Source organism: Phyllostomus hastatus, unplaced genomic scaffold (assembly GCF_019186645.2).
Source record: "Phyllostomus hastatus isolate PE091 unplaced genomic scaffold, TTU_PhHast_1.1 phas_scaffold_1674, whole genome shotgun sequence".
Taxonomy (NCBI): Eukaryota; Metazoa; Chordata; class Mammalia; order Chiroptera; family Phyllostomidae; genus Phyllostomus; species Phyllostomus hastatus.
In genome coordinates, this window is record NW_025334011.1 from 34,342 (window position 1) to 55,241 (window position 20,900).

Consider the following 20,900-nt stretch of genomic DNA (forward strand, 5'->3'; position numbering starts at 1 on the left):
AGCATAAAAGTTAAATTACATTATAAATGTGGAATCACAAAAGTCAATTACAACATAATCCAACAATTTGTAAACTTTAACCTAACTACCTGGCTTGAAATGGCTATATGGCTAAAGGGCCACATATAATTCTAAAATATGCAAAGACATGTTTTTAAATGATAAATCCTGGTTAATTAGGCTGTTTTATTGCCTGTGAATAGCAGAGTTTATTATCTTTATAAGTGTCTATAAAATCATCAGAAATATCTTGATGGGGCAGAAACAACAGTAGGTCAAGTATAAAAATGTCCAAATTTTCCTTCATTTATTTTCCTTTTTGTCTCATTTACACTGCAGGAAATCCCTTTCCAGCTTTCTTTTTAGAAATTTTAAAATATCTTTTTAAAATTTCAGTCGACATACAATGTTATATATTAGTTTCATGTGTATAACAGTGATCATACATTATAATATCTTATGAAATAATCACCCCAATTTAAGTCTAGTACCATTTATAGCCCCATGTTTATTTTTATAAGTGGCAATTTGTACTTCTTAATCTCTTTCCAACTTTCTTATATTAAATTTCTGAAAGTTGTGAGGTTCATGGCTAATTTTAAAATTGTTGATAATGTAGGACCTTATATGCACACAATTCTTTTTCTGGAGTCTGTGAACATCAGCTAACTAGCAGCAGATATGATAGATCGAACACAGAATTTTTACTGTATAATGATCACCTAATATTTAAATGTTAAAGATTTTCTCCTGACCTGTTAATAAAAACATACCCATCAAAATCTCTTATATAGATATTATCTTTGGGTGAAAGAGGAGTAGAGTATGTTCATTAGAATAACCAAATTCTTATTCTTCTGTTATAGAAACTTATGATTCCACGGTTCAAACTCTGTTTGTACTATTTTCTATCAGGACTCGTCTAGACACCAAAAAAACCACCACCACCACCACCACCAACAACAACAACAACAACAAAAACAACAGGGGAATTTACTTCTGTGGTGGAAAGGAACATTAACCACTTTCTATTCCAGGTATTATAAGTTTCATGAATGTCACTCGGTTGTATATTGCATCCCGTTTACATTTCTCTGCATCCCCATTGTTATAGATCAAATCCAGTATTTCACTGACCCAGGTTGTGCCTGAAAAACAAATAGAAAGAACTCTAAACTTTGCTGTCAAACAGAGTGTGAGAGGGTCGCAAGAAGTTCTGTAACATCAACAACAAAAACATGCTCTTTGTATTTATTCCTTTTCCCTCTTCTCCTTTCTCCTAGTAGACATCCATGTCTATCTTGAACATATACATATGTATTATGTGTGTAAAATCTGATTAAAGTACTCACAAAAGTAGAACTTCAAAAGGAAGTAAAACGTGGGGCATAAAAGAGACATTGTGGGCCCTGGCTGGGTAACTCAGCTACGTCAGGGCTGATGTGCCAAGCTTGCGGGTTGGAGCTCTGGTCAGGGCACATTTAAGAAGCAACCAATGAGTGCATAAATAAGTGCAACAACAAACCAATCTCTCTCTCTCACTCTCTCAAAATCAATACATAAAATTTTTAAAAAGAGAGAGACATTGTGTAGTAATAGCTCATCTTCCTGTGTGGGATAAATAGGAGAGCAGCTAATTTTAATGATTCTGAACAGCAGTTTGTACATTTCCTATTAATATCAAAAAGACTATTATCCTTTGGGACTGAAGGTTACTTCTGGTGAAAGTGTTTAACATTTGGTGGAGGGGTGAGGAAAAACAAGGGGTTGAGGGGAAACAAAGGGAACTTTTTGTGATTGTATCTGTGGCGATCACTAACACCACAGATTGGATCTGTGGGACACTAACAAAATCAAAGACTGTGTGTCCTCTTTGAGTACAGTGGATCAAATCACTCTGATCTTTATTAACTGCATCTTCAGCCTTTGAGAAATGGATCTAATGTACATGAGCATATGGCCTACTTAACTATGTGACTCGATGATCCAGTTATCAAGGTACTGCTAAAAAAGCCATTACAAGACATAGGGGGAAAATATCTTCTTAACTCTTCCCATTTCCTTCCTCTTTACCAAATGTGTAACTGGTAATCCCTAAATTGATAATCATGTGGGAAAGCTAAAAAATTACACGAAATAATTGATGTATACAAACAGCAAATTTTTAGGAAAATGACCTGAATCTGCAATTGGTTCCAGATGTTAGAGTACTTTAGGCCACATTATTTTAAAGATTTCATTTACTTATTTTAGAGAGGGAATGGAGGGAGAAAGAGAAAGAGAGAGAGAGACATCAATATGCGGTTGTGGGGGGTCATGGTCTACAACCCAGGCAGGTACCCTGACTGGGAATCGAACCTGCGACACTTTGGTTCGCAGCCCGCGCTCAATCCACTGAGCTACGCCAGCCACGGCTAGGCCTCATTTTTATTTAGTCCTTTCTGTGGACAATTCTTACTCCTTCTTGTCCCTAAATCATGAGTATAAGACTCTCATCCCCATCCTTCTAACTCAGAAAATTACAGTGCTAAGTAAAAGTTGAGGCATGTCAGTGTTATACCTGAATATTTTGTTGCCTGATCTGGTTTAGGCTTAAGCAGTGATTGACAGAACAACAGAGACCTAAATTCAACACATTTTCTATCAGTAGGTGGTTCAGATTTTGGTCTATGTATCTGATCAGAAGAAATGCCAATATAGATATGCTTTGAATTGAAAGTGTTTATTTTCTGTGACTGTAAAAAAAAGACATGGTTGAGTGCATATAAAGAGTTAGTTAACTTGGATCTTAACTTGGAATAAAATAAAAGAAAAAGAATGACCAAAGAGAGTTATGATTTATTTATTTGTGGCCATTTAGCCATCTAACATTTAGTACATCAGGAAAAAAGTCAGCTTCAAACAGTACCTTTGTAGATGAACTATTTGTATACTATACCAGCCAAAGATTATCTTAATGGTTTCCTATCTGTACATATAACAAAACCAGATAAAACAGATGAGCATGTACATTCTCAGTGATTGCCCTCCCTTTTCTAACCTTGTATCTCAACAGGAAAATGCAAAGTAGCTTTGGTTCCAAATAATTTGGGTTTGGGGAACTACTCAGAGAGCAATGTAAGTAGTAAGAAAAGAAAGAAGGAAACAAGGTTTTGCCAAAACAAGCTTGTTTTTCATTTCTGCAAAAATCTGTATGGTTCATTTGTGTACTTTCTGGTAGGCCCCCATTGCTCTCACGATGTTTGTGATGTTGGCACATCAGAATCCCATGAATTCAAGGCTTTCACCCCAGAACTTGTTCTATATCCCTTTGAAGTAATTTTAATATTTATAAGCTAAAAAAGATCAGTGGTTAACATGCTAATTAAAAACATCTTTTTCTCCTTTCCATTTAGAAATGAGACAAGTATATTTTATTTCTGTTACATGCTCTTCATGTTACTGCAGTTGTCCCATTCTTCTTTCTCCCTGTAATCCTCCTCTACACAGTACCCCCATTTCCCTCTAACATTCCCCCACTTAGTTCATGTCCATAGGTTGTACATATAAGTTCTTTGGCTTCTCCATTTTCTATACTGCTCTTAACCTCCCCCTGCCTATTTTGTATCTACCAATTATGCTTTTTATTTCCTGTACCGTTCCCCCATTCTCCCCCTTCCCCATCCATGCTGAGATCTCTCCATGTGATCTTCATTTCTATGATTCTGTACCTGTTCTAGTTGTTTCCTTACTTTGTTTCTGTTTTTAGTTTTTAGGTTCAATTGTTGAGAGTTGTCTCATTGTTCTTACTGAGTCATCTTAAATTCTCTTTTCTGAGAGTGTATACTAAAGACAGCAGTTCTTTAAATTTATAACAAAGTACTTCTAAACATATTTATAAAACATTTAAAGTAATAAAATAGATATTTTATAAAATATTTTTCAATGAACATATTTAAACATTAAAATGTATAGGAGTATATACATATCCATATATTCATATTCCAATATACCACTATCATTTTATATTCAATTTTAATAATTTTTATTTGAATTCAAGAAGGAACACAAAACAACAGCATTAATTTTCCTTCATATACAGCCTGCATTTAATTGTGGGCCTTTCAGAATAAGAAGGAAGCTTGTCTAATTTGGGACAAAATTATCCCAGCAACAGCTACAGTGTTTGCTTGACAAGTGATCTGCAGAGCAGTGGGCTTACACATATGGATCAATAACTGATCAACAAGTATAGACAACCTTTGAATGGTAAGGGGATTAGGGGTGTCGATCCTAACTTTGGACTCTTCCAAAACTTAACTACAGACATCCCTCCCCAGTATTCACAGGAAGTTTGTTTCATGACCATTGCAGATACCAAAATCCCCAGATGCTGAGGTCTCTCATGTAAAATGATGTAGGACAATGCATGCAGTCAGCTCTCCACACCCACGGATTCCCATCTGAGGATAACAAATACAGTTTTCAACCTGTGGTTGGTTGAATCAACTGATGTACAACCCAAGGCTATGGCTGGCCAATGGTATATTTTTTTAAAGAAAATTCATATATAAGTGGACCGTGCAGTTCAAAGTCATGTTGTTCAAAGGTCAACTGTACAAATAAATAAAAAAAGCTCTTACCAGATTTGGGGTAGGTGGAGATCAAAAGGTCATCTGGTCGGGATTCAAATGACTCCACCTGGGACCACTCCTCAGCAATGCTCCAGAAGAGAGGGACACCCTGAACTTCCACTAACTCCCTTCTGTAGATACTTGGCTTATTGTCCATTTTTGAGAGACTAGATTTTATATGAAAGGGCACAAGTTAAAAAGTCTTTGTTTTAATAGCATTGATCAAATAAAAGAGTTTTATTCAATGAAATAATATTCCATTCCTCTAGATCCAGCAGCATCAGATCACAGTACTACTTCCCATCACGAATCAGCAGGAGGAAAAAAATATCTTTTAAAAACCAGTGAGGGCTTGCACCATTTATTTTATATGTGCTGTTTATATAGTAATATCATCAGTACTTCTTATGTGTACTTAATTGTGTACAGCTTTTCCTCAGGCAAAGATTTCTGGGACATGTGATAAAGTTACAGGACCTTGAAGTGTTTTTCTTCACCACCACGCTGTAATTCATTGCAGTGGGAATCTGAAGGAGCCCCCTAATTGCATTGAGCACTCTTAGCTATAAAACCAGCAGTAGCCTAACCTGGTACTTCTTCTCTTAAGTCACTCCCTAGGCTGGTAAAAGTAAATTATTCTAAGTTATCTCTAAGACACTGTAAGAATAAAAGGGTGTCAAGAAGAAAAGAACCTGAGGTAAGTGTAGCACTGGAAGTACATTGCTGTGATGAACGTTTCAACATCAGTGATATCATATGTCATTGTATATTCTTCTGACGTCATGTGTAAAAAAGTGGAAAAGACTGAAATATAACTTAAATCCTACTCCAAAACATGTTGTTTCCCAATTTAGCATGAGCTGAATGGTTATTTTTCTTTCTCTAAAGTTCTAGGAAAATGATTTAAAAGCCTTCCTGAGGCCCTTTAGCAGCTGCTGAATCTTTCTGCAGTAATTAAAATCAGAAGTGTCTGAAGTCAATGGACATAACTTAGCTTGCACCTTTTTGCAAAGTGCCAATATTTTATCTTCTTTTTATTTATTTATATTCCACTGTTCTCCTACCTCGTGCAAGTTCCTTTTGATTTTAAATGTTTTGAATTTGCAGGATACAAAATCTTACATAAAAATCTGTTCTATATCTATATCCTAATAAAAAAACTATCACAAAGAGAAATTAATAAAATAGCCTCATTCTCAATTGCATCAAAAAACACAATACTTAGGAGTAAATTTAATCATACAAGTCAAAGGCCTATATAGTGAAAACTATAAGAAACTAGAAGAAAGAAACTGAAAAAACCCCCACAAATTCCGGGAAAGATATTCTGTGTTCATGGATTGGAAGAATGAACACTGTTAAAATGCCTCTACCATCCAAGGTAATCTACAGATTCAATGCAATCCTTATCAAAATTCCAGTTACATCTTTTACAGAAATAGAACAACCCTAAAATTTTTATGGAACCAAAAAAGACCCAAAGTAAGCCAATCTCAAGAAAGAAGAACAAAGCCGGTCAGGCATGTTGCTCCATGATTTCAAACTATACTTAAGTACGGTATTTGATATTTTTGACCATATATGTTTCTGACACTTTCTTGATTTTTATGTTAGTATATTTTGGTTGATCTTTTATCTCTTTAATTCTCAAATTTTCAAAGGAATGTTTAGGACAGAATTATTGTTTTCCTTGGAGTCTCATAGTTCCTAGTTGGCTTATTGTACAAACATTTCCATGATTTTAACCACTGCCTGAGAGCTGATGCTCCAGAAGGTAGATTTATCATTTGTTTATTCTGGGACATACATATTCAAATGCTATTGTGCATTTTGCCCTAATGTTCCTTAGACATCTAAAATTTAATAATAACAAATTTAACCCATGAACCTTGCTCTTCAGTGACCAGTTCTTGTCCTCGAGTCACTATGCACCTTATAATTTAATGATACCACATTCACCTCACCACTCAACTCCAAAATCTGGAAGTTATCATAGATCTTTCTTCCCCTTGGCTTTTCCAGATCCAATTGGCTCACAAATCTGATTTTTCTTTTCTTTCACATATCCCTGTGAAAAGCAGCTTCTTTTGATGAACTAGCTTAGCAGTTAAGACTGTAAGGTTTCTCGATTTATAACTAATATGCTAGATCTGTTATTCATCACCGATGTGACTCCTAGCAAATCAAAATTCTGAATTCAAGTGTTACAGGTTCGATTCCCAGTCAGGGTACATGCCTGAGTTGCAGGCCATGACCCCCAGCAACTGCACATTGATGTTTCTCTCTCTCTCTCTTTCTCCCTCTCTCTCTTTCTCCCTCCCTTCCCTCTCTAAAAATAAATAATAAAAATAAAATCTTAAAAAGAATTCTGAATTCAATTTTCTAATCTTAAAAATGGAAGTGAAGACTTACTAACTTTATGCAGCTATTGTGGTAGAGAAATAATATGATAAATATAATGTGTATATTGATAAAAACATAGTATATATTTGGTAAAAGGCAGACACTATTAATATTTTATTATTACCTATAAAATACAGATCTCACTCTGCCTTATTTTGTGAAGAAAGAAGATCCAAACACAATTCAAAAAACTGTATAGTGTGGCATATTAGAATTACCCTAAAATGAATTGCAAATATTATCTGTATATGTATATGTGTGGGAAAGAGCATGCATTATATATGTGTATGTTACATGGACATATACACATGCATACATTAACCCACAGGACATTGTAAAATATCACATGACATCTTAAGTAGAAATAAGTAAAGACTTATTCCATCCTTTTTTCATGTACACATTTTAATTATTAAAAGTTTCCACCATCACCCTCAACTATTTTGTGCTGTGTATGTCACTGCTTTATATGTTACTTTTTAAGGTAAACTTAGATGTTATGTTTTAGAAATGTCTGCAATCATGGATAGGAATACATCACTTAATTGGGAATATCCACTTACAAAATACTTGAATTTAGAGACTCTGGCCAAGATGGAGGCACAGGTTGACATGCTTTGCTTCCTTACACAACCAATAGAAGGACAAAAACAAATTTTAAAACAAAAAACAATCAGAACTACCAGAAAATCAAACTGTATGGAAATCTGGCAACCAAGGTGTTAAAGAAGAAAAATTCATCCAGACTGGGCCACAATGCAGCAAAATGGGTGGCACCACCCTGGCAAATGCCTAAATCTTTGCCCCTTACAACATAACAGGTACACTCAGATAAAGAAATATGGTCCAATGAAAGGACAGATTGAAACTCTATAAAAAGAACTAAGCAATAGTGAGATACTTATTAGTATCTCACTTATTAGATGCAGAGTTCAAAACACTGTAATCAGGATGCTCACAGATTTGGTTGAGTATAGTTGCAAATAGGAGGGATAAGTGAAGGCTATGAAAAGTGAAATAAAGAAAAATATGCAGGCAACCAACAGTGAAGTGAAGGAAGTCAGGTATACTCAAATCAATGATTTGGAACAAAAGAAGAAATGAACATTAGACAAGAACAGTATGAGGAAACAAGAATTCAAAAAGATGGGGGAAGGTTTAGGAACCTCTGGGACCAATTTAATTGTTCTAACATCCAAATTATAGGGTTGCCAGAAGGAGAAGACAAAGACCAAGAAACTGAAACTTATTTGAAAAATTAATGAAGGTAAACTTCCCCAATCTGGTGAAGGAATTAGACATACAAGTCCAGGACACTCAAAGAGTCCCAAAGAAGTTGGACCCAAGGAGGAACACACCAAGACATACCATAATTAAATTACCCAAGATGAAAGATAAGGAGAGAATCTTAAAAGCAGCAAGACAAAAAGAGACAGTTACTTACAAAGGAGTTCCCAGAAGACTGTCAGCTGATTTGTCAAAAGAAGCCTTGCAGGCAAGAAGGGACTAGAAAGACGTATTCAAAGTCATGAAGAGCAAGGACCTACAACTAAGAGTACTCTACCCAGCAAAGCTATCATTTAGAATGGGAAGACAGATAAAATGCTTCCCAAATAAGGTCAAGTTAAGGGAGTTCATCATCACCAAGCCCTTATTATATGAAATGTTGAAGGGATTTATTGAAGAAAAAGAAGATGATCAAAACTATGAACAGTAAAATGACAACAAACTCACAACTCTCAACAATTGAACCTAAAAACCAAAGACAGAAACAAAGTAAGGAAACAACTAGAACAGGAACAGAATCATAGAAATGAAGATCACATGGAGAGATCTCAGTATGGATGGAGAAGGGGGAGAATGGGGGAACGTTACAGGAAATAAAAAGCATAATTGGTAGATACAAAATAGGCAGGGGGAGGTTAAGAGCAGTATAGAAAATGGAGAAGCCAAAGAACTTATATATACGTACAACCTATGGACATGAACTAAGTGGGGGAATGTTAGAGGGAAATGGGGGTACTGTGTAGAGGAGGATTACAGGGAGAAAGAAGAATGGGACAACTGCAGTAACATGAAGAGCATGTAATAGAAATAAAATATACTTAAGATACTTAAAAAAACAAATACATGGTATGGGACATACACACACACACAACTTTTCTATGTAACATTTTCTCCAAACTTATTGTTTGTTAATGTTCAAAGTATACATGTTATATTGATACTATTTAATACCAATTTCACATGCCAAAATGCTATTTCATACAATGTGACAAACTCTTAAATAAAACATTTCTGTGACATTGTGGCATCATTAAAAGATAAATAAAACAAAATAATATATATTGAGAAAAAAGAACTTACATGTACAACCCATGGACATGAATTAAGGGGGGAAATGCTGGTGGGAAAGGGGGAGAAGGGTGGAGAAGGATAAAGGGGAGAGAACAAATGGGTCAACTGTAATAGCATAATCAATAAAATACATTTGAAAATAAATATTTGAATTAAACATATTGTCTTTTTTGTTTGTTAAAATATTAAGTGTTTTCAATACTACAGCAACATAATTAATTATATTACATGATTCTTCATTTATCAGGGCTTTCTATACTGATGTGTTGTTCTTAGAATATAGCTTTGACAATGAACCCAAAGGATTCGTTAAAGGGATATAAACAAGCCCATACAAAAATGGTTATTCAGTAAAGTGACAATAGGAGAATGCATATAAAAAATAACTCAAATCTTGTTTCAGAACCCTTGAGACAGTAATTAATTTTTAGAAATTTGAAGAATATAACACTATAGTAGTTCTCTGATTTAATGATTAAAAAGATTGAATACATATTGAAGTAAAAAATATTCCATACAGTTAAAATATTTTTGAAATAAGAGATAAAGCACTGATTAATAGTGAGTGTATTTTCTAGCATCAGTGCAATACATTTTTTGTTTTTGAGAATCTTGAGACATACTCAAAAGCAGGCTTGTGAAAATCATTTTGGGCAAGATCTGATTTTTATGTTTCCACAGTAGAACTTTTAAGAACTCATTCTAGCAGTGGTTTTCACAAGAATATTCTTTTAAACTAAATAGAAATGTTGAGAAGATAAATGACTAAAAACTTTTAAAAGTATATTTAGTTTTATAAGCTTAGAATTAGTAGAGCAGACTACCTCAGCACAATTTTATATATGAAATATAATCCTGTCCATTTATGACAGGAAATCAAGACCCAATAACACCCAAATAATTCCCTTTTTAAGGAAAAATATCCATAGTAGAATTTTCCATTTCTCATTCTCTAATTTTTGACTGTTAAATTTAGTTTTATACAAAATGTCAGCACTTTAAAGACAGCTGATAAATGACTTACTAGGTAATTGTCTTGAGGAGCTGGAGGTCCAGATTTCGTTTCTACAGTAATTGGTTAGTGGAAGTTTCACCCTGTATGTTGTTTCAGTCAACCAGGATAACTGGTTATACGCATTAAGAAAATGAAAGGTGAAGTTCACACTGCAGTATCAAATTAATGATTAAGCTGTACAAAGTCTGTTGTTCTTTTGAACACTAAAGGTGTAAGGAAAGGCTTTTTGCTGTAGCTTATGGGAGGAAATAGAATGAAACAAAAAGCCCATGAAAAGCAGCTAGAATTAACTAACAGCAAGTAATTATGTAAAGTAAATGAAGGTTTTTTACACTGACTTTTCCTTTTGCTTCTGATTTCAATTATAAAAGCCAAGCAAAACACAGATGGCTGTTTCTTGATCCCAGTGATCTTTTTAAAAATTACTTTATTGTTGTTCACTTACAGCTGTCTGCAATATCCCCCAGCCCTCCCTGCCACCAACCCCTTGCTTCCACCCTCCCCCCTGGTTTTGTCCATGTGTCCTTTACAGTAGTTTCCGAAAATCCTTCCCCCTACTGTGCCCTCCCCCCTCCCCTCTGGCTGTTGTTAGATTTTTCTTCATTTTAATATATTTGGTTATATTTTGTTTGCTTTTTTCTTTTGTTGATTATGTTCCAGTTAATGGTGAGATCATATGGTATTTCTCCTTCACCACCTGGCTTATTTCACTTAACATAATGCTCTCCAGTTCCACCCAGTGATCTTATTAGAAATCCTCACTTAAAGGTGGCTTTTCTGTATCTCCAAAACTTTATAGGTAATTTATAGACAGACAAGAGTATGCACCCTGTATAGGAGCAAAGGACAGAAATGCAGCCAGAAGGTTGGAGCACATTCTGAGCTGGATAATTAGAAGCTAGGAAAATTCCTGGGTAAGTGACATGGGGAAACGGAGACAATATACTTAGACAAGTCCAAACAACTTGACCAATTTATGGCCAGCTTGTGAATCACAAAACTTTATCTTCCCTAACAAAGGGCAGTTGAGAATAAATGGCTTATTTCTCTTCTCCTGGACCAGAGAATAAATAGCTTAAATCACCCTGGTCAAAATGATAGAGGACAGAGACCCAGGGTTCCTTCCTGGGTTGACTAGTCTATTGCAGTGATCTGTGTGTCTGTTTTTATGTCAGTACCAAGCTCTTTTGATCACAGTGGCCTTATAGCATATTTGGATATCAGGTTTTGTGATCCCTCCAACTTTGTTCTTCTTTCTCAAGACCGTTGAGGCTATTCAGGGTCATTTATGGTTCAATATGAAGTTTTGGAATATTTGTCTTAGATCTGTGAAATATACCTTTGGTATTTTAGTAGGAATTGCATTGAATCTATAGCTTGCTTTGGGTAATGTGGACATTTTAATGATGTTAATTCTTCCAATCCATGAACACAGTATATGCTTCCATTTATTTCTATCTTCCTTAATTTCTTTCCACAGTGTTGCATAGTTTCCCAAGTACAGGTCTCTTACTTCTTTGGTTACATTTATTCCTAGGTATTTTGTTGTTATTAGTATAGTAAATGAGATTTTTATTCTTAGTTTCTCATTTTGATAGTTCATTGTCAGTATACAAGATGCCATCAATTTCCAAATATTGAATTTGTATCCCACTACTCTGACAAATTCACTTCTTAGGTTGAGTAGTCTTTTTGGTAGAATGTATAGGGTTTTCTATGTACATTATCATGTCATCTGCAAATAATGACAGTTTTACTTCCCCCCTTTCCAATTTTGATTACTTTTATTTCTTCTTCTTATCTAATTGCTATAGTTAGGGATTCCAGTACTATGCTGAATAAGAATGGTAAAGGCAGACACCTGTGTCTATTTCATGATCTTAAGGGAAGCGCTTTTAGTTTTTGCTTGAATATGATGTTGGCATTAGGTTTTCTCTATATAACCTTTATTATGTTGTGGTATGCTGTCTCTCTTCCCAATTTGCTAAGTGATTTCATCATAAATGGATGATGTACCTTATCAAATGCTTTTTCTGCATCTATTGATATGTTCATATGATTTATGTCCTTCATTTTATTTATGTGGTGTATCATACTTGATTTGTGAACACTGTACCATCCTTGTACCCCTGGAATAAATCTCACTTGATCATGGTGTATGATCTTTTTAATGTATTGCTGGATTTGGTTTGGTGGTATTTTGTTGAGGATTTTAGCATCTATATTCATCAGAGATATTGGCCTGTAGTTTTCTTTCTTTGTTGTGTATGCCTGGTTTTGGGATTAGGTTAATAATGGTCTCCTAAAAAGAGTTTGAGAGTTTTCCCTCTTCCTAGAATTTTTTGGAATGGTTTGAGAGGGATAGGTGTTAGTTCTTCTTTGAGTAGATGGTAACATTTGCTTGTGAAGACATCTGGTCCAGGGTTTTCTTGTGCCAGGAGTTTTTTGATTATTGCTTCAATTTCACTAGTTGTCATCGGTCTATTCAGGTTTTCTGCTTCTTCTAGATTCATCTTTGAAAGCTCATATGTTGCTAGAAATGTATCCATTTCACCTAGATTTTCCAACTTCTTGGCATACAGTTGTTTATAGTAATATCTTACAATCTTTTGTATTTCTGTTGTATCACTTGTATCACTTTTCCTCTTTCATTTTTAATATTATTTATTTGAGTCTTCTCTCTCTTTTATTTTTATTTTTTTGATAGGTCTAGTTAAGATTTTGTCAATTTTGTTTATCTTTTCAAAGAATTAGCTCCTGGATTCATTGATCCTTCAATTTTTTTTTTCTGTCTCTGGGTCATTTAATTCTGCTATCATCTTGATTATTTCCTTCTTTCTATTCCCTCTGGGCTTTGTTTGTTGTTTTTTTTTTCTAGTGTTTTTTTAGGTATACTGTTATATTTTTTACTGGAGATTCTTCCACCTTCTTTAGGTAGACCTGTTATGCAATGAACTTTCTTCTCAGAACTGTTTTTGCTGTGTCCCATAGTTTGGGGATGTTGTATGTTCATTTTCATTTGCTTCCAGGTACTTTTTGATTTCTTCCTTGCTCTCATTGTTAACCCATTAATTAGTTAATAACATGTTATTTAGCCTCCATATTTGAATGCTTTTTTTTTGCAGTTGAGTTTTAATTTCAAGCCATTGTAATCCCAAAAGATGCTTGACATGAATTTAATTTTCTTGAATTTGTTAAGGTTTACTTTGTTTCCTACCATGTGGCCTATCTTTGAACATGAGCCATGTGCTTTTGAGAAGAATGTATAGTTTGCTTCTTTGGGATGAAATATTCTGGAAATATCAATTAAGTCCACGTGATCTAGTGTGTCATTTAATGCTGCTATATTCTTGTTGAATTTTTGTCTGGAAGATCTATCTATTGTTGACAGTGGGTGTTAAAATTTCCTACAATGACTGTATTGCTGTTGATCTCTTTCTTAAAGTCCTCCAAAAATTTCTTTATATAATCATATTTAGGTGCTCCTTTATTAGGTGCATATATGTTCATAAAACTTATGTCCTTTTGTTGGATTACTCCCTTAAGTATTATGTGGTGGTCTTTGTCTGTGTTGTGGCCCTTGTTTTGAAATATATTTTGTCTGATATAAATATTACTACCCCAACTTTTTTCATGTCCATTTGCATGAAATGAAGAGATGGAAATTTTATCCATCCTCTCACTTTTGGCCTATGTAAATATTTTGTTCTGAGGTGGGTCTCTTATAGCTAGCATATACACAAGGTGTGGTTTTTTTTTTCTATTTGGTCACTCTATATCTCTGATTAGATCATTTAATTTATTGATATTTAAGGTTATTATTGATAGATATTTATTCATTTTCATTTTTCCCCTTTGTATGTGTGTTCCTCACTGTATACTTCTTCTTCTTTGTACTTCTCCTTTTTAAAAAAATATTTTATTTATTTATTTTTATAGAGAGAGGAAGGGAAGGAGAAAGAGAGTGAGAGAAACACCAGTGTTTTGTTGCCTCTCATGTGATCCCCTATGGGGACCTGACCTACAACTGAGGCATGTGCCCTAGACTGGAAATCAAACTAGTGACCCTTTGGTTCACAAGCCCATACCCAATCCACTGAGCTACATCAGCCAGGGCTACTTCTTATTCTTCTTAACTCAGTCCCTTTAGTATCTCTCACTATGCTGGGATTGTGGAACTGTACTCCATTAAACCTTTTTTTTTTTTTTAATTTGGGAAACTCTTCATTTTGTCCTCCATTTTAAATCAGAACCTTGCAGATAGAGTAGTCTTGGTTGCAGGTCTTTGTGTTTCATTACTTGGAATATTTCATACCAAACTCTACTGTCCTATAGTGTTTCTGTTCAGAAATCAGCTGATAGCCTTATCAGAGTTCTTTTGTAAAAAATTAAAAGTTTCTCTCTTGCTAACTTTAAGATTCTCTCTTTGTCTTCAAATTTTGCCACTTTAATTGTGATGCATACTGCTGTGGATCTCTTTGGTTTCACCTTGACTTGGACGCTTTGTGCTTCCTGAATTTGCAATGACTCTCTCCCTAACCAAATTGGGGAAGTTTTATGTCATTATTTCTTCAAATAGGTTTTTTATCCCTTGCTCCCTTTCTTCTCTTTCTGGTATCCCTGTGGTGTTGATATTGTTACATTTCATGTTGTCCCAAAACTCTATTAAACATCCTCATTCTTCTTAAGTCTTTTTCACTTTGTTGCTTTGATTGAGTGTTTCCTTTCCTATCTTGTCTTCCAACTCAGTGATTTGATCCTCTGCATCATCTACCCTACTTTTATTTCCTTCTAGTGTATTCATTTCTAATATTAAATCTTTTATTTTCAACTGGTTATTATTCAAGTTTTCTATGTCCTTTTTCATGCTGACATAGTTCTCACTAAGTTTCTTGTAGTTCTCACTGTTTTTTGAGCATTCTTGTAACCATTACTTTGATCTCTACATCTGATAAACTGCATGCCTTGATTTTCTTTAGCTCTTTTTCTAGGGATTCCTCCTTTTCTTTTATTTGGGGCTTGTTTTTGTGTCTCTCCATTTTAGTTGTCTCTTTGTGTTTGTTTGTATGTATTAGATTGGTCTGCTTTGATCTCTGTCTTATGGAGTGGGCTTATGTATATGGAGTCCTGGGTGACCCAGTTGTACAGACTCCTGGATCTCTTGATATGGATGCTCTACAAATATCCTTTGTGTGGGCTTTTGCAGGAGAACCCAGACTGCCTGCCCCTGAGCACTCATGAGATTGACATACACATACAGGCATGTGCACTTGCCCATGCACACACTCACTCACACATGCTCTCACACACACTCAACTAGTTTTTCAAGCTGATTGCTCTATTGTTTAGCTGCAAGACTGGTCCATGGCTGGAAGCAAGTGAATAGAGTTTCTAGCTACTCTTCAGTCATCTTGGAACCTGTTTTTAATGATCTTGAGAAAACACGCATACTGGACAGATATTTTGCATATTTATTTCTTCAGTTTTGGTTTATCTGATGTTTTCTCCATGGTTTTACAATGGCTATAGGTTTTTTGGGAGAAAGGCCATAGAGGTAAAAAGCCATTTTCATCGCATATCAACTATCTCTACTATAAACATGTCATAACACTGATGATGTTAACTAGATAAAGTAATGTTTGCCAGGTTACTCTACTGCAAAGTTCCTTTTCCCTCCCCATCCTACGCTAAATCTTTTCACACGCTTCAGAATAAAGTCACTCTCTGAATCCCACACTGAAAGGATGGGATGGGAGTTATACATAATTAGGTGGATTTTTCTGTATAAGATATTTATCTATTCTCTTGAATTTAATTATTTATTTAATGATTTATTTACATCAGCATGGATATGGACATTAATTTTATACTATGGGTTATAATTCAGTACTACTTTATTTATTTTGTTGCCCAATTTGAATTCTCAGGTATTTTCTTCATATAAAGAAACTCTATTGCATGATTCAAATCACGTGTAATTACAACCCTCATAAAGAACTGCTTAGTGAGCATTTCCTAGTTCTAACCTTGTATCAATTAATCAGCTAGTCAACAAGAATTTATTAAGTGCTTCTAAGTATTGAACACTTAGCCTGAAAGCATTATTCAGGAAATCTAATTATTAGAAAACCTTCAATATTAGGTAACCAGAAATCTCTAGCTTTCTTGGGAGCATTGAATAGTTGCTATCCCTGTGTAACTCACCACATGGTACTCTCCATGTTCTTCATTTTCTCAAGCCCATGGTCGCTTTAAAGCCAGCTCAGGAAAAGCGCCAAACAATCTCAGGGAGACTAGACTTTCTATTAGATCTCAATATTCTTTCTTCTCCAATTAAGTTACAGAAATATCTCATGAGCTGTGGGGAAATGCAATTGGTCCAAATTTCAATCAGGCCAATTTGGGATATGTTAACTTACTAATAACTAAAGTCAGAAATATTCATGGGTTTCTTTTATTTGGGTACACATGGAGAACACCAACTATGAGTATTACAAATTACAAATTTAAAACTATTTTTATGCACTTTAATGTTAAATTTTAAAAAATTGTGAATAAGTGGGTATTTAAGAAGTCACAATTACAGCTAAATTATAGAACAAACACTATTCAGAAAATCTAGCTAAACAGAAGTCCTACAATTAAGGATATAAAAGGGAAACTACATGGAAACTGGTAGGTAAAATGGAGATGCAGAACAGGTTGGTCTCACAACCATGTGTGGCACATAAAAGCTGCTGAGGAATAAGGGGACCCAGTCCCAGACCAGACATCCCAGCCCAGCATTCCAGTACTGGGGCGAGGCTTCCCCATGAGTTATGGCTGTAAAAACCAGCAGAGATTGTGGCCCATGAGATGAAGTCTTCCAGGGACCCAGGCATTCCTCTGAACAGGCCCAAGCACCATCTTACTCTACTCAGTCACTCTGAGCTCCAGCACAGAAGAAGCTTGAAAAGGACCAGCAACATGGGGAAGAACTGAATTGTTTGACATCAGGGTGAGAACAGAAGGGGCATCTTTCTTCAAGACAGAAGTGTGAGCAGAGCTTATTATTCCTTTGCTGAACCATCCCAGCACGGAGCTGGTAGGTGGGTGCCATATCTGAATCTCCATCAACCTGCCTCACAGTTTGCCCCTTCCTGGTGATTCTCTGAACTCCACCCCACCCAACCTTTTGGCCCACCCGCCTTGTCTCCATTAGCTCATGCTTCAGACTTTCCTAAAAATCTCTCAAACAGGCAGCATCTGGCCTCTATGTACCCTTTACTCTTGCTCAGTGGCCCCAGGACTGGCACAAACAGCAGCTACACTTAGTTGACAGCTTGGCCTTTCCTGGGTCCCTCCAAGCCCAACACAAGTGGTGGTCATCTGTAGCTCTCTCTCTAGCTCATTCCTCATGTCCCTGGGCAGGGCACAAGTCATGCCTGACATTGCATCTCCAGAGCCAGGAAACCCAGCAGGCAGCTTCAGACCACACAGCGTTACAATCTAACCACCTCTACAAAGGACACACAAAAAGGGTAGTTTCAGAGGGCACTGAAGTATTGCAGAAGTGAGTCCTATTCCATGGGATTGACCCCTGCACAGCAGCTCCTTTGCTGTAGTTGCAGTTGGTCCTCACAACTGATCAGCATTAGGTTTAATCCCCTACCCCCATGAACAATCAAGGCTCAACTACAATAGAAGAATATACACAGCCACATGGTGAGGGGTGCACTTAAAGTACCCAGTGACTGTGCCCTACAAAACATAGACTACATAAGGTCACTCTATCATATCTAGGAAATGTAGCAGCTCTCCCTAAAACATAGAAAAAGTATAGGGCAGCAGTCAAAATGAGGACACAAAGAAACAGGCCCTAAATGAGAAATCTCTATAAAAAGAACTAAATGAAATGGAGGCAAGCAAACTACCAGATACAGAATTCAAAACAATGGTCATAAGGATACTCAAGGAATTTAGTGAGAACTTCAACAACATAAATAATGACATGAAAACCATAAAAAAAAGCAGCCAGAAATTAAGGATACACTAACTGAAGAATAAATTATCGGTAATAAACAGTAGAATAGGTGAAGCACAGAATCATATCAACAATTTGGAATATAAGGAAGAAAACACCCAATCAGAACAGCAAAAGAAAAAGAATCCAAAAAGGAGGATAGTATATGGAGCCTCTGTGACAATGTCAAATGTACTAACATTTGCACCATAGGGGTGCCAAGAAAAGAGAGCAAGGAATTGGAAACCTGTTTGAAAATGCAATGAGCGACAACTTCCTTAACCTGGTGAAGAAAATAGGCATACAATCTAGGAAGCATAGGAAGCCCCAAACAAGATGAACCCAAAGAGGCCCACATTGAGACACAACATAATGAAAATACAAAGGTTAGAGCAAAAAGAGAATATTAAAAGAATCAAGAGAAGAGCAGTTAGTTACATACAAAAGAGTTCACATAAGACTGTCAGTTGATTTCTCAACAGAAATTTTGCAGGCCATAAGGGACTGGGAAGAAATACCCAAAGCAGTGAAAAGCAAAGATGTATGATCAAGAATACTCTACCCAGCAAAGCTATTATTTAGAATAGAAGGATAGATAAAGAGTTTTCTAAACAAGAGAACAGCATATGATTCTGTCCCAGGGAAGAGACCTGGCATCCACTGCACATTTGAAGCATGCTAACAGTTTAAAAGGACGTTACCCATTACTGCAGGAGGTCACCAGCCCCCCCAAAGAATAAAATTTTTTTTAAATAATATGTAATATTAAACAAAAGGAATAATAAATGCAAGATGTTTACTGAAAAAAAAAGAGAAAATGAGATTAAGAACCAGTTGGGAGGATGAATGAAAGACTAAAATATAGAAATTTGGCAGGAAGTGGAAAGATAAAAATAAGATACTAGTAAGAGAAAAGCTACAGATTAGAGGAAAGTTGATGTCTAAAAAACATAGATGGGGGCAGCCAAGATAGAGGCATAGATAGACACACTGTGCCTCTTTGTACAACCAAAAGGAAGTCAACAACAAATTTAAAAACAAAAGACAACCCAAACTGAAAGAAAATTGAACTGTATGGAAGGGCAACAACCAAGAAGTTAAAGAAGAAACATTCATCCAGACTGGTAGGAGGGGTGGAGTCAGGTAGCACAGAGGACTCACAGCAAAGCAGCAGCTGGCGGACTAGGCCGGGCACGGTGGCAGCTGGTGGAGAAGAGGAACAACCCAGGGTCCCAGTGCAGGGAAATAAAGCTTCAAAGCCTCTGACTGAAAACACCTGTGAGGGTTGTAGTGGTGAGAGAAACTCTCAGCCTCACAGGAGAGTTCATTGGAGATATCCACAGGCTCCTAGAATGTACACAAATCCACCCATAGGGGAACCAGCACCAGAAGGGCCCAGTTTACTTGGGGGAAGTGGGGGAAGTGACTAAAAACCAGCAGAGAGCAGAGCAAGTGGCATTGTTTCCTCTTGAACCCTTCCCCCACATACAGTGTCACAACACAGTGATCTGGGTTGCCCCACCCTGGTGAACACCTAAGGCTCCACCCTTTACTACATGGCAGGTGTGCCTAGACAAAAAAAAAATGGCCCAATGAAAGAACAAATCAAAGCTCCAGAAAAAATACGACAGCGATAAAGAGATAGCCAACCTATCAGATGCACAGTTCAAAGCACTGGTGATCAGGATGCTCACAGATTTGGTTGAGTATAGTCACAAATAGGAGGGCAAAAGTGAAAGCTATGAAAAGTGAAATATAGGAAAATGTACAGAGAACCAACAGTGATGGGAAGGAAACCAGGACTCAAATCAACAGTTTGGACCAGAAGGAAGAAATAAACACTCAACCAGAACAGAATGAAGAAATAAGAATTCAAAAAAAAATGAGGAAAGGCTTAGGAACCTCCAGGACATCTTTAAACATTCCAACATCTGAATCATAGGGGTGCCAGAAGGAGAAGAAGAGCAAGAAATGGAAAACTTATTTGAAAAATTAATGAAGGAGAACTTCCCCAATCTGGCAAAGGAAATAAACTTTTGGGAAGTCCAGGAAGCTCAGAGAGTCCCAAAGAAGTTGGACCCAAGGAGAAACACACCAAGACACATCATAATTCCACTACCCAAGATGAAAGATAAGGAGAAAATCTTAAAAGCAGTAAGAGAAAAGGAGACAGTTACCCACAAAGGAATTCCCATAAGACTGTCAGCTGATTTCTCAAAAGAAACCTTACAGGCAAGAAGGGGCTGGAAAGAAGTATTCCAAGTCATGAATGGCAAGGACCTATACCCAAGATTCCTTTATCCAGCAAAGTTATCATTCAGAATGGAAGGACAAATAAAGTGCTTCTCAGATAAGGTCAAGTTAAAGGAGTTCATCATCACCAAGCCCTAATTATATGAAATGTTAAAGTGACTTGTCTAAGAAGAAGATTAAAAATATGAACAGTAAAATGACAACAAACTCACAGCTATTAACAACTGAATTTAAAAACAAAAACAAACTATGCAAA

The 20,900-nt window shown here is 36.0% G+C and overlaps 1 protein-coding gene across 1 annotated transcript in view; it reads right to left on the reverse strand.

Annotated features, from left to right (window-relative positions):
* Window positions 1–10,500, reverse strand: part of LOC123831048 (sulfotransferase 1 family member D1-like) — a 36,664-nt gene extending 26,164 nt beyond the window's left edge. Inside the window, exons 1-3 of the mRNA XM_045857696.1 lie at window positions 10,399–10,500; window positions 4,623–4,780; window positions 1,023–1,148 (exon numbers count right to left, since the gene is read on the reverse strand). Coding sequence (XP_045713652.1) covers window positions 1,023–1,148; window positions 4,623–4,770 — 274 coding nt within the window. The 5' untranslated portion in view covers window positions 4,771–4,780; window positions 10,399–10,500. The remainder of the gene's footprint in view (window positions 1–1,022; window positions 1,149–4,622; window positions 4,781–10,398) is intronic.
* Window positions 10,501–20,900: the final 10,400 nt, after the last annotated feature.